This window comes from Physeter macrocephalus, chromosome 10 (genome assembly GCF_002837175.3).
Source record: "Physeter macrocephalus isolate SW-GA chromosome 10, ASM283717v5, whole genome shotgun sequence".
NCBI classification, from domain to species: Eukaryota; Metazoa; Chordata; class Mammalia; order Artiodactyla; family Physeteridae; genus Physeter; species Physeter macrocephalus.
Window position 1 is genome coordinate 45,045,374 of NC_041223.1, and position 15,463 is coordinate 45,060,836.

Consider the following 15,463-nt stretch of genomic DNA (forward strand, 5'->3'; position numbering starts at 1 on the left):
CAGTTATTCTGCTATTAATTCCTTCTAGAGAATTTTTAATTTCATTTATTGTGTTTTTCATCATTGTTTGTTTGCTCTTTAGTTCTTCTAGGTCCTTGTTAAATGTTTCTTGTATTTTCTTGATTCTATTTTCAAGATTTTAGATCATATTTACTATCATTACTCTGAATTCTTTTTCAGGTAGACTGCCTATTTCCTCTTCTTTTTTTTGGTCTTTTGGGTTTTTACCTTGCTCCTTATCTGCTGTGTATTTTTTTATCTTCTCATTTTGCTTAACTTACTGTTTGGGGCCTCCTTTTCACAGGCTGCAGGTTCATAGTTCCCACTGTTTTTGGTGTCTTCCCTGAGTGGGTAAGGTTGCTTCAATTGGTTGTGTTGCCTTCCTGGTGGAGGGGACTGGTGCCTGCGTTCTGATGGATGAGGCTGGATCTTTTCTTTTTGGTGGTCTGGTGGTGTGTTTTGGGATATCTGTGACCTTATTATGATTTTAGGCAGCCTCTCCGCTAATGGGTGGGGTTATGTTCCTGTCTTGCTAGTTGTTTGACATAGGGTGTCCAGCACTGGAGCTTGCTGGTCGTTGAGTGGAGTTGGGTCTTAGCATTTTGATGGATATCTCTGGGAGAGCTCTCACCGATCGATATTACGAGGGGCCAGGAGGTCTCTGGTGGACCAATGTCCTGAACTCGGCTCTCCACCTCAGAGGCTTTTTTTTGGTCTTTTGGGTTTTTACCTTGCTCCTTATCTGCTGTGTATTTTTTTATCTTCTCATTTTGCTTAACTTACTGTTTGGGGCCTCCTTTTCACAGGCTGCAGGTTCATAGTTCCCACTGTTTTTGGTGTCTTCCCTGAGTGGGTAAGGTTGCTTCAATTGGTTGTGTTGCCTTCCTGGTGGAGGGGACTGGTGCCTGCGTTCTGATGGATGAGGCTGGATCTTTTCTTTTTGGTGGTCTGGTGGTGTGTTTTGGGATATCTGTGACCTTATTATGATTTTAGGCAGCCTCTCCGCTAATGGGTGGGGTTATGTTCCTGTCTTGCTAGTTGTTTGACATAGGGTGTCCAGCACTGGAGCTTGCTGGTCGTTGAGTGGAGTTGGGTCTTAGCATTTTGATGGATATCTCTGGGAGAGCTCTCACCGATCGATATTACGAGGGGCCAGGAGGTCTCTGGTGGACCAATGTCCTGAACTCGGCTCTCCACCTCAGAGGCTCAGGCCTGACACCTGGCTGGAGCACCAAGACCCTGTCAGCCACACGGCCAGGTACATGGGGAGTTTCTTGCCTCTTGGGAAGTCTGAGTGCTTCTGCCAGAATTCTGTAGGAGTTGTTCCACATGTAGATTTATTTTTGATGTATTTTTGGGGAGGAAGGTGATCTCCACATCTTACTCCTCTGCCACCTTGAAGGTTGTCCCTCCCTCATCTCCTTGAAGTCTTCCTCAAATGTAAGTTTTTCAATGAGGCTACCTCAATCATTCTACTTAAAATTACAACCACTCCCTTCTCAGTACTATTGATTCCCTTTATCCTATTGTATTTTTCTCATGACACTTGAAAATTACACTAGAATTCTCTCTCTTCCTTTACTAGAACATAAGTTCTGTAAAGTCAGGGATTTTATATACTGTTGTACTTTAGTATATAGGGTAGTGCCTGACACAGAATAGGCAGTCAAAAATATATTCTCTGAATGAGTGAATCACATGGAGTCATAACATGGTATGGTTCTAAAAACACTGGACCAGGGAATTATAAAACTAGTTTATAGCCCTTCTTTACAATTGACTTACTATGTGTATTTAGACAAGACATATCCTCTCTGGGGCTCAGCTTTCCCATCTATGAAATGGGGGAGTTGGACAAAAATGATCTTTGAGATGCTTTCCAGATGTAAGTATCTATGATTCCTCGAGATCATGCATATATTGAAGAATAGGTGTGTGAAACCAGACTTCACAGTTAGTGGTTAATATCTCTGACCTAAGGTGTCATGGCCACAAGAGTGGTATCTGTGGGTGGAGTTGTTATTCCCCTAACAGCCTTGATGCTAGTGTTCTTGAACCAAGTGACAAGATGGGGGCCTCAATTGTGAAGAACAACAAAGTAGGGACAACATGAGTTTTAATTGGGCTACACTTCCAACATTACCTTGCATGTAAGGATGAAGTATAAGGTTGACAGACAAGAAATAGCATCTGTACGTGTTCCTTTTCTCCCACCGTAGTAATGACCATTTTGATCATTTGTTCTCTTTGACTTTTTCTCTCCTTCTCTTCCTCCTCCTCCCTCTTCTCCTCTACCCCCATCTCTCTCTCTCTCTCTCTCTCTCTCTCTCTCTCTCTCTCACACACACACACACACACACACGCACACGCACGCACGCACTTACCTTTGCTTTGGATTTGAAAGGGACTGAGTGGGAAAGAGAAAATGAAGGAGCAAAAGAGGTATGGAAGAAGACAAGGTTAGTGAAATGCAGTATGATTTTTTTTAATGTAGGGAAGGAAAATAAATTTGAGAGTTAAAATGGAAAATTAAAATTTAAGTCAAATCACCTTTTTTGGCTTCCTGAGAGAAAATATAGTGAAGGTTGAGTCAGGGATGCCCCTAAGGGTGTGCAGGGTCCTGGGCAAACATTTCTGTGGAGTCCTTGTCTATATAATAAGCAATTATATTAAAAGATGTGTTTTAAAAATTCATGGGCTCATGTAATATATAGTGGTTAACTGATGTAGATGTAGAATAATAAAGAGAGGCACTTACACATTAGTTTACTGTTAATCAGTGTGAATGACGATTCTCCGCAGTGTCCACACACCATCTCTTCCTGTTCAGGTTGAAGAACCATCTCTTCCTGTTCTTTATTGCCAAATGCACTGTTCCCATCTAATTTCATATCTGCTACAGTGACTTTCAAAAAAGGTAGAAGTGGGCTTCCCTGGTGGCGCAGTGGTTGAGAATCCACCTGCCGATGCAGGGGACACGGGTTCGTGCCCCGGTCCGGGAAGATCCCACATGCCGCGGAGAGGCTAGGCCCGTGAGCCATGGCCGCTGGGCCTGTGTGTCCGGAGCCTGTGCATCGCAATAGGAGAGGCCACAACAGTGAGAGGACCAAGTACCGCAAAAAAAAAAAAAAAAAAAAAAAAAAAGTAGCAGTGCTGTTACTACTCTCAGTGCCATGATTCCTTGTAATTTCTATTGAGAAAATATAGTTCTTGCCTCTGCAGTATCCTAATACCATTTATGTAATGCTGGTGACATCATTAACTCCATCATCATCATGCTGCTCTTGAACACTGGCTTCCAGTGATTTTTGTCGAAGAATGTACTCTCTAGATGATGTCCACAAGTACATTTCTTACCCAAGGTATGCCGGAAAATGTGAATGATCATTTGTTTCCTAGTCACCTTAAATTTACTATCGTCTAAAAATGTATTTTCTTGATTTCTTTGGGCCATAATCACTGCATCCTTGGACTGGGATCTCTTTTGGTGTTGGCTGCACGCTACCTTACACACATCGCCACCAGCTGGGAGGACCAGCCAGAGACCTGCAGCGGAGCCAGAAGAGTGGTCCCCTTTGCGTGTAAGGAATGCACTTGACCCACTCAGCCAGGCACAGCGTAACCACAAGATCAGCAGCCAGAGAGGACAGCGATCGGAAGGGCGCCTCGTAAGGAGGACTTGCTGCCCCGCCCACTGCGCACTGCCTGGTCAGAGGCTGGCATCCCGCGGGCAGCCCACCCTGGGTGTCAGCAGTGCTGCGCAGTGAATAAAGGACCTGCTGCCACCCCGCTGGCTCGGATGCTGCAGCCGGAAGCTGGCACCTCTGGTCGGAATACCATGGGACCTCTCAACTCGGGGAAGAAGGTCGGGGAGCGCATGGAAGGAAAGAAACTGGCCCAAGCGGTGGGGCTCCAGAAGATTTCCAAGAATGAGCTCAAAATGCAGAGCGCCCTGACCACAGGCAGTACGGAACTGCATACTTACTACATTTTATAATATTATTCTAGCTCTGCCACTAATAACTTGGATGGTTTTTGCTTTTGGCTTTATCTTCCCCACAAAATATAGACCTTTCTCACAGTACTCAGGATCCATGAAATCATTAATGGAGTGAAGATGCTTAATTTGTAGGCAGCTTTCTCAAATTCAAGTTATCTCAAAGTGAAAGAATGGCAAGCATGAACTTATCAATAATAAGCCAAGTATTCTTGATTTATGAAATTTATATAATTAAAGCACCACATGGATCCGGATTAGTTTTTTTACCTTTGGCCTTTGTTTTCCTACATTTCAAATGCTGAATTATGTCCACAATATGTAATAGCTTATAACATATGGTTCTGTTGATGTCATTAAAGGGCAACTACAGAAGAAAAATGTATTTAAAAAATTATTTGTTTAGACTGAAACATCTATAAAAACAAATGTATATTCAGCTGTTCTTTCTGCACTTTAGAACACCTTAAAACACTAGAACACATTGTATTTTATATATTTATAAAGTATTATATTATAGATATATTTATTTGTTTTCCAGGAACAACAGTTTTGCCTAGGGCAGAGCATCAACGCATGTAGAATCGTAGAATGCTTATGTGAACTTACCTTGAAGAGGTCTTAATCCAGAGCATGTCACTCATGACAGGCTTGTGGGTTCATAAACTCCTGAAATGTGGTGGTATGTGTATTTCTTTCCTATCTCTGCTTAGCCAATTACCACAAACTTAGTGGCTTAAAACAATGCAAATTTATTATCTATAGCTCTGTAACTGTAAGAACGGTATATATTTCTTACTGTCCGAAACAAATCAGGCACAGGTCTCAGTGGGCTAAAACCAAGCTGTCAGCAGGGCTGTGTTCCTTCTGGAGGCCCTAGGGGAGAATCCATTTCCCTGCCTTTCCAGCTTCTAGAGGCTGCCTGCATTCCTTGGCTTATGACTCTCATCATCTTTAAAGCCAACAATAGCTAATTTCTCAGGCATCACTCTGATACTCCATGACACTCCTCTTCCGTTGCAACTTTGCCTTTTCTCTGACTCTGATTCCTCCTCTTGTAAGAACCCTTGTGATTACAGTTGAGTCCACCAGGATAATCCAGTATCCTCATCTCAAGATCCTTAACTTGATCACATCTGCAATGTCAGGATGTTTTAGTTATTCATGGACAGGAGTAGGAGGAGAATCCCCCTAACACCTGTAAGGCCCTGGAAGGTTTGTGATATGCCTCCTGTTGCTGTATTCAGTGCTGTGGAGTGCAGTGTGAGAAGTCAGACTACCAGGGCTAGATTCTGGCTCCATCACTTATAGGTGTGGGAACACTGGCAAAGTGGTTGACTTCTCTGTATCTCAGTTAACCTCATCGATAAAATGGGGAAACTCATTTTATTAGAGTCAGATAGGCCTGGATTCCAATTATGAACCATGATTCACCAGTTATCTAATAAAATAATTATATCAATGAGAAAGCATTTTATTCGTATAGGACTTTATACAAAATTCCTTCACATTCTCTATGTCATTTAATAGCATTTCAGCAAGTCATCTTCTAATATGTGACTCCGTTTACCATTTTGCTGTAAAGAGTGAATGGAATAATTTGTTTAAAGTAGCTGCATAATATGGGAAGACTACAAATTATTTTGACTACAACTGTTGTCACCACTACACTTGCGTGCAGCCATCTGTGTAGACCACTGGGGGGCAGCAGAGGAAACAAAACGAAATCGATTTCCTTCTGAAGTTCTGCGGTACTGAGATTAGAGTTTCATTGTATTTGGTAAGTAGAGAGGAATAATTCGGGTCAGGAATAACGTAATTTGTCTCTCTGGAAGTACCATCTTTGCTCCTTGGTCCAGAGGTCACATTTATAGATGTGTGTCCCACAGCTCAGGGAGCCAATTGTGTAGCTGTCTACTCTGAGAACAGCCTGCCAACATCTATTCTTTAGTGACCAGTGCCAAATTTTGGTAGATTTATTTAGAAGCTAAAATTGTGTCTCTAAACTACATATTTTGAGGTCGCAAATAGCTGCTGAGTCTCGCATTTGGAAGGCCTTTAGTTGGCCGTGATATTTCAAAGTTTTAAGGTTAATGTGATTTCCCTTTGCGCTACAAACAGAATGCAAGAAAACACTTTGTAAAATCACATTGTTGTTTCTTATTACAATCATGCATTAGAATTTTTTTAATGGAATTGGAGACTGAGAACAGAAAGAAGACAAAGAAGATGATGAGTATAAGTATGATTCTGCAGCTCAGCTTTGGAGAACATTTAAAAAGCTGAGTAAAACATGTCTAAACATTGGGATTGTATTTGTCTCCTGAGAAGGAGGCAGCTTGGATTGTGGCAGGCAGATGGGGGAGTTGATGAAGTTAAGAAATGACCAAGTCTGTATTTATGCCAAGCCACAGCATTTGATGTAGGTTCCAAAACCATTTGGTAGAAAAATATAAGGTAGTATTAGCACAGAATTAATTTTAATCATATGTTTTAAAATTACATAAATCCATTAAGCATAAAGGGGAGGAAGTACAATGTTCTTAATGGAAACGTTTCATCTAACTGGCTATGGAACAAAAAAACTTGGCAATTTAATTTGAAATAGATAATATACAATAAAACTCAAGGTTGTGTACTACCCTTTAAATATTCATATAGAGGCTATAAAGCCCTTTGAAGCCATGCAGGGGAGACAAAAAATACTTAATCTTTTGATAGAAAGCTACAGTGAAAGGCCATGATTAAGTGGTTCAAAAGATAAACTGTATGTAATACTCTGAAAGAGTTTGGTATAGAAAGCACTTCTAGAATATAGTGGAAAGAAAGTTTCCTGGCGTCAGTATATGAACGACTATTCTTTCTTATGATATAATGCTTTAACTTCATACACTCTGACTTTGCTGACAGAAACATCTTACTGAAGAGTATTTTTTCTCATTTCTGTACATTATTCTATATATCAGAGTATACTCCCTGAAAACTAATAAAATAATTCTGATCATGATATAAAATGTCGATTTAACTAGTGTGTTCCAATACAGAGGAACTTCAAAGATTCTCAGATAAATAGAGCCATAGAATTTGGAGCTGGAGAAGACGATAGAGAACAAAGTGGAGGGGGCCTTCCATAATTACACAGCTCATTCATATCACAGCAGACAAAGACCCTACTTCCATACTTACATCTGTTTTTTAAAGATCCCTCTTGTAAATGTCATATCAGAACTTATATCGAATTAGATGACAAAGTGGAATAACTCTCCTTGGCCACTTGAAAAAATCAGTACACAAACATTCTTTTAAATGTGGAATGCCAGCGAATGTCTGCAGAGAAAGCTCAGAATCAAACAACTCAGTGATGTTTTCCTTCCAATAAAAACAACCTGAGCTACTAGCACTCCAGAAGATTGTATACTCATTCACCTGTATATATATATATAAACATAAACATCTTATTAGATTTAGAAGGGACCTCAAGAATTCATTTGGTTCAGTTCCTTCCCTTCCAGCAGGTATCATTATCCCTACTTTACAGATGCAACAACTGAGTCCCAGAGAGACTAACCAACTTGCCCAGTGAGTAGTGGAGAGGGAGGAACAGGTCTCCTGTCCTAGCAAACTACCACACTATGTGTCTCCTATTGGTTAAAAAAGGATAGTCTTCTTAGAACTCATTTTTTATTTGATTCTGTTAAGTTTGAGGGACCCATAGTTTCACACAAAATAGACTCTTCCATGACTGTGTAAAAGCAGATTACCAAGTAAGTGATTGTTTTTTAGATAGTCAAATTCTCTGGTCTCCTTGAAAGTGAATCCTGTAAGTCAGCTTGACTTTCAGCAGTTGGTCCATTGCCCAGTAAGCAGCCACTATTTTGGTTTAAAAGATAAAGAAAAATCCTCCCTTTGCTTATTTTGGCCAATGAACCAGTTGTTTCAGTGAATGTGGCAAAAATCAGGCATGAGACACTGTATATATCAGAAATAATCAAAATAAAATAGAAAACTGTCAAATATTAGAAGTGAAAAGGTAGGTAGGTCTTCCTTTTTAGAGTTCTAGATAATGGATATAAAAATATAGTTTGCAGTCTTGCTTTCTAATATGGATTATGAGTGCAAAGGTGCAATTTGATAATGGAAAGGTACCGAAGGTGTCTCCGCAGGGGAACACAGGGGAAACTTTCTAGAATAAACTTTCTATATCATAGCTGTAAAAATACTTCTAGTATGGAGGTGCTACAAATAACATTTATGACACCAGTGAGGATACAATGTGTCCTCTTTCCTTGGTTATGGCACGATGACTCAAGACCTTCTTGCATGGGCTTCTCCCTTACATGTTAACACTTTAGAAAGGGCTTTTTATACTGATTCCCAAAAGGTCAGATATTTAAACTTGAAGAAAGGGGAAGAAGCAGTGAAAAGTTGCTGGATATTATATAGAGGTAGAAATTTTTAACAACAGAAATTAGAGACAGGAAAAATAATGATAGAAGACATGGAATGCAAAGAGGAAAGGTGACAGTAACATTTATTACCACTTGTTTTATAAAAGGCACTGTGCTGAGTACTTAGCTTATATTATCACATTTAATTGTCACATATATCCTCACAGTAGCTCCGAGGTAACTACTATGTGCAGATAACAAAATGGCTCTCAAAGATATTAATTTCTTTTTTCTTTTTTTTTTTTTTTGCGGTACGCGGGCCTCTCACGGTTGTGGCCTCTCCCGCTGCGGAGCACAGGCTCTGGACGCGCAAGCTCAGCGGCCACGGCTCACGGGCCCAGCCGCTCTGCGGCATGTGGGATCCTCCCGGACCGGGGCACGAACCCGTGTCCCCTGCATCGGCAGGCGGACTCTCAACCACTGCGCCACCAGGGAAGCCCAGATATTAATTTCTGCGTAGCTACTAGGTAACAAAACTAAGATTCAAAGTTTGATGTGACTACAATTTTCACATTTTTAAAATTAGACCAATATAGCCACTACCAGACCATCAGTGAAATTTCAAAAAGCGAAGCTGGCACAATGATCAGATAAACTGATTTTGGAAATAGCGTTTAGGATGGACTTATGTAAACAAATATCAGAAGAGAGAAAAAAAGATGAAAAGATTACACTGAAACTCCCTCACCATAAAAATAAAATATCTGTTAAGCAACCTGAAATATGAAATGTGCTATGATTAAGGTTTTAATTCAATACCTCCTGATTTGCTTTCCTCATTATCCTCATCTAACCTGTCTCCAAGGAAGCTGTAGTGACCTTGCATGTCATTACCCATGCAGAGAAAGCTGGGTATTGAAATATGTCTCCAGTCCTGACATGAAGCCAAATAGCTTCTTTTTTTTTAGATGTTGGGGGTAGGGGTTTTATTAATTTATTAATTTATTTTTGCTGTGTTGGGTCTTCGTTTCTGTGCGAGGGCTTTCTCTAGCCGTAGCAAGCGGGGGCCACTCTTCATCGCGGTGCGCGGGCCTCTCACTGTCGCGGCCTCTCTTGTTGCGGAGCACAGGCTCCAGACGCGCAGGCTCAGCAGTTGTGGTTCACGGGCCTACTTGCTCCGCGGCATGTGGGATCCTCCCAGACCAGGGCTCGAACCCGGGTCCCCTGCATTAGCAGGCAGACTCTCAACCACTGCGCCACCAGGGAAGCCCCGGAATAGCTTCTTTATACGCTGCACGATGAGGAACCGTGAGTGCTGTGCTGCAGCTTGTTCAAAGAGCTCCCTCTCATTGTAGAGGTGGTTGGTCCAGCAGCGATGCTAAGGAGAGGTGAGGGGTGAGCAGCACCTCGCCAAAGAGCAGGAGACTAAGACAGCGATGGTTGCCAAGGTGATCAAAATCCAGCCCAGCATCTTCATATAATTATTCAAAAGAAAAACAGAAAACATCAATATATCAAATATTTAAGAAACAACCCTGGTAGGAGGGATTCCCACAAAACAGAGAGCTAAAATGTGGGTAAGAAATTTGCATTTCTAGTCTTCAGCGTATTAGCAGGTGCTATTCATTCGATCCCAGATGCAGGTGTGACAGAGGATATAGGCCCAACCACTTCAACTTGGTTTTGGGGGATTTCCAAAGGATTTTGAAATGGATTCTAAGTAGCTGTCCTTGAAGTGGCAGACACGATAACCTACCAATTACCTTTGCATAATGGACATAAAATACATACTTTGATTTTAGCTCAACCATCAGGTATAGGGCCATGCATTCTTTGGACACTTAATAAATATTTGATAATGATAGTGATGAAAATGATGATATAATAGATAATAATGGTAGCTTCGTAAGGTGTCTTTAATGATGTACCAGCAAGTATTTGTTGACATTTCTTCTTGAATTGCTCTTTCCTTTTATTTTTCTGTGACCAGAGAAAGTCAGAGCAGACTCTCATATCCTTAAATGTGTAGCACCTATTGTTTTCCTTTTCATTTTCCTCCCCTTTCAAATAAGCATTTGCTGACCAGTTTTATGATTGAGTTTTGAAATATACTTTGAAAGGAAAATGAACTAGATTTTATTTGCAACTATTTAGTTTCCACTTTTAAAGACTGGCATAAGTAGCTGTTTTCTATATTTAGAATCCTTTTTTTCCTTTTCATTATTCTTTTTTTCAGTATTTAGTGGTTGTTATGTAGATTGAGAGAGACAGGTTCCACACATTTAGGGAACCAGCAGTATGCAGCCATAGTCTGGGAGGTGAAAGTCTCTTCCACAGCTTGTGATTCACTAACAGGCCTGGTATTACCAGTGTGTGCAGAGCAGGATAGCCTCACTCTAGAGAGGCTGAAACCTCCAAAGTGATACTGAGGCCAGCACGGCAGAAGAAACGTCATCTCGGATGCCCATTAATTCATCAGCTATCATTTACTGAGCCCAAGGTTGACCTCCCACTATGTGCTGTGCATGGTGCTTGGTTATTGGGTCTCACATGTGAATTTATATACGTTCATTCTTTCCAAGTCTTTATGACTAAGGAGGGAGACAAAGTATAAAGCCAAGAAATATTCTGTGTGTTGAGAGCAATTTTTTCAACTAAATAGCATTAGTACTTTTAAAATCTAATAACTGAAAAGTGACAGGTCAAAAAAATGGCTTTGCAATAAGTAGCTTAAAATTCATGTGTTTTTCTCAATATTCAGTAATAACCTATAAGGAAGGGAAAAGAATCTGAAAAAGAATGGATATAAGTATGTATATAACTGAATCACTTTGCTGTACACCTGAAACTAACACAACATTGTAAATCAACTCTGCTCCAATATAAAATAAAAATTAAGTTAAAAAAATTAATGTCGGGCTTCCCTGGTGGCGCAGTGGTTGCGCGTCCGCCTGCCGATGCAGGGGAACCGGGTTCGCGCCCCGGTCTGGGAGGATCCCGCGTGCCGCGGAGCGGCTGGGCCCGTGAGCCATGGCCGCTGAGCCTGCGCGTCCGGAGCCTGTGCTCCGCAACGGGGAGAGGCCACAACAGTGAGAGGCCCGCGTACCGCAAAAAAAAAAAAAAAAAAAAAAAAAAAAAAAAATTAATGTATTCTTACTGAATTGCAGTGATTTGAAATGTGTTTTTTCCCCAAATTCCTTGGAGAAACTGATAAAAGCCAATGATTCTTTCTGTACTGACAAAAATGTACTTGTACATCTTTAAATTTAACCCATAAACCCAGTAGGTTTAGGTCTTCCCCTCACTTCACTCCACCCCCTCACACAAACCTATCTAGGGACACTAAATTTAGAACTATCACTGGTGTTTATTTTTAATCATAATTCAGCTTCCTGTAATTTTAGGTGAGATTTTAATATATAAGAATTTAAGAATATATATGCAGAAAGATGGAATTTAGTAATATAGCAATAATAATTTTAATATCAATATCTGAAATTCATTGTTTTAATATAGATTCTGAACACAGTACTGAGCACTTCAGATGTATTAGTTTATTTATTACTCACTCCAACCCTATGTGATAGATCCTATTAATAATATCCCCATTTTACAGCTGAGAAAAGTGAAGCATGGATGAGTTATACAATTTGCTTAAGGTTTTGCAGGTTAATAAATGGCAAAGCAAGACAAACGCAGGTCTACTGACTCCAAAGCCCAACATTCTAACTCTCTTTATATAGCCGCTCAGTAAAAATCAAATTGATAAGTGGCATCTAGTTTGTGTTCTATAATCAGACAGTATGAGAAGCAGCAGGTATGGGAAATGTTTCTAGTGATTGTAGTTAATATGGGATAGCAGAGCAGAAAAGAAAAAAATCAAGAACTTACTTGTGACTGGTATCTGTGCAAAAAAGCGACTTCACCTCTGACCAGGATCATGTCGGATGGAGCTGATTTGCAGCATGGAAACCCAGCTAAGATCTCTTCCCGTTTGCTGGCACTGACATTGTCAAACACTCGGTAAGGGTCCACAGGTGCGAATTCACTTGCTGCGCATTCGTAGTACGTGCCTGTCAGCAGGGTCACCGCCAGCCACGTTAATGGAGCAACAAGTGCCCTCCCAGTGATGCTGAAGAAGCGAAGGCAAGCCAGCTTGGGCTCCAGGAAGCTGATTCTCCGGGCCGGAGGGGTACAGCTGCAGCAGTATTCATTGGTAATTGTCCACATCTGGCTTCTCGGAGCAAAGCCAGCAACCAGAAGGATTAAAGCAGGAATGACTAGAAAAGCAGAACCATAATAGAAGTTTTTCCCAACCTGACAGGGACATCTGAATGGGAAAGAGGAGATTTGTTGCCCACCAATAGTCAAAGCAGCAATTAAAGAATTGATAAATGTTCCACTTCTCTGCAGAGAAGATATAATATTGTTGAGAGCTGGGCTCATCATTGGGAAGTTCTTACACAAATCAGCTTGTAGCCCTTTCTGATCATTAGACTCCACCAGCTATAACCATTTTATGGGATCTTACTGGTTTAACTGGTTGTGTCAAGTGACCCAACATCCTTACATGTTTAAAGGATTCTAGCATCTTTCCTTGTGTACTTTGTGAATCCTGAGCTAATAAATGCACTTCACAGTACATCTGGAGGGACCTGAGGGAGATATTTATCTGGTATGAGTGAGGGGGGAAATTTCTTCAGTGTATCTTTCTACTAAAAAGATGACTTGCTTGCAAAACAAACTGCTGTCATCTTTCTATGTGCTGCTTTGTGTGACACAAAATGCTCAGCACTAGCAAAAAAGCATTGGAAGAAAAACATAGAACATTCTTACTGGTCCAGGATTGTGTTACCATAAAATTATGGCATAAAGAATAATGGAAATTACCTAATACTAGAGCAATCTAAATTTAGGACTGTCTGGAGCATCCATAACCTCAGAGTTTTTCCAGAAGATCCCAAATGCTTTCCCAAAAGAGAAGAAAAAGACTTGGGTACCCATAAAACCAAATCACAACAAAAACATTCTACCTTTGCATAAAAATGTGTCTGTATTGACAGAATATAATATAATAATGTGTTTTTTAAAAGTTAAGTTGCAAATTTGTTAATAAGGTATCTTTTTGTTATATGAAAATATAATATTTGGTTAATTAATAAAGATATATATATAGACAAGAATTTAATGATCAAACATGTAAAATGTTATCTATATTTATTTAATCATCAAATGTTTTGTATAATTTCTATATAAAAGGCCCTGGAGTAGGCTTGCTTTGTCTCAAAATAAAGAATAAGATATAAATTTCTCAAATAAATCTCAACTGGCCTTGGTTAAGTACATTATCAGTGAATTGAAACATAATGCTGAGGAACTGACCCAAAGTGCAGTACAAAAAGACAAAGAAATAAAATAATGTATCTTAAAAAGCAGTTAAAGGAGGGAGGAACACTCCCAAACTCATTCTATAAGGCCACCATCATCCTAATACCAAAACCAGACAAAGATATCACAAAAAAAGAAAACAACAGGCCAATAATACTGATGAACATAGATGCAAAAATCCTCAACAAAGATCAAGTGGGGTTTGTCCCAGGCATGCCAGGATTCTTCAATGTAGGCAAATCAATCAATGTGATACACCATATTAACAAATTAAAGGATAAAAACCAAGATGATATGATACTATACATAGAGAATCCTAAAGATGCCACCAGAAAACTACTAGAGCTAATCAATGAATTTGGTAAAGTTACAGGATACAAAATTATTGCACAGAAATCTCTTGCATTCTTATACACTAACAGTGAAAAACCTGAAAGAGAAATTAAGGAAATACACCCATTTACCACTGCAACAAAAAGAATAAAATACTTAGGACTAAACCTACCTAAGGAGACAAAAGACCTGTATGCAAAAAACTATAAGACACTGATGAAAGAAATTAAAGATGATACAAACAGATGGAGAGATATACCATGTTTTTGGATTGCAAGAATCAATATTGTGAAAATGACTATACTACCCAAAGCAATCTACAGATTCAATACAATCCCTATCAAACTACCAAACAAATTTTTCACAGAACTAGAACAAAAAATTTCACAATTTGTATGGAAACACAAAAGACCCCGAATAGCCAAAGCAATCTTGAGAAAGAAAAACAGAGTTGGAGGAATCAGGCTCCCTGACTTAAGACTACAAAGCTTCAGTAATCAAGACAGTATGGTACTGGCACAAAAACAGAAATATAGATCAATGGAACAGGATAGAAAGCCCAGAGACAAATCCACACACATATAGTCACCTTACCTTTGACAAAGGAGGCAAGAATATACACTGGAGAAAAGACAGCCTCTTCAATAAGTGGTGCTGGGATACTGGACAGCTGCATGTAAAAGAATGAAATTAGAACACTCCTTAACACCATACACAAAAATAAACTCAAAATGGATTAAAGACCTAAATGTAAGACCAGACACTATAAAACTCTTAAAGGAAGACATAGGCAGAACACTCTATGACATTAATCACAGCAAGATCCTTTTTGACCCACTTCCTAGAATAATGGAAATAAAAACAAAAGTAAACAAATGGGACTAATGAAACTTAAAAGCTTTTGCACAGAAAAGGAAACCATAAACAAGACGAAAAGACAGCCCTCAGAATGGGAGAAAATATTTGCAGACGAAGCAACTGACAAAGGATTAATCTCCAAAGTATACAAGCAGCTCATGCAGCTCAATATCAAAAGAAACAAACAACCCAATCCAAAAATGGGCAGAAGCCCTAAATAGACATTTCTCCAAAGAAGATATACAGATTGCCAACAAACACATGAAAGGATGCTCAACATCACTAATCATTAGAGAATGCAAATCAAAACCACAATGAGGTGTCACCTCATACTAGTCAGAATGGCCATCCTCAAAAAATCTACAAACAATAAACTCTGGAAAGGGTGTGGAGTAAAGGGAACCCTCTTGCACTGTTGGTGGGAATGTAGATTGATATAGCCACTATGGAGAACAGTATGGACGTTCCTTAAAAAACTAAAAATAGAACTACCATATGA

At 39.7% G+C, this 15,463-nt stretch overlaps 1 protein-coding gene across 1 annotated transcript; it reads right to left on the minus strand.

Moving 5' to 3' along the window:
- Positions 1 to 8,698: 8,698 nt before the first annotated feature.
- CALHM4 (calcium homeostasis modulator family member 4) lies at positions 8,699 to 13,461 on the minus strand. The gene is given in 3 exon segments (XM_007109567.4): positions 8,699 to 9,338; positions 9,624 to 9,856; positions 12,277 to 13,461. Coding segments are annotated over 3 exon segments (945 nt in total). The 5' UTR covers positions 12,835 to 13,461; the 3' UTR covers positions 8,699 to 9,184.
- Between the last annotated feature and the right edge of the window lie 2,002 nt (positions 13,462 to 15,463).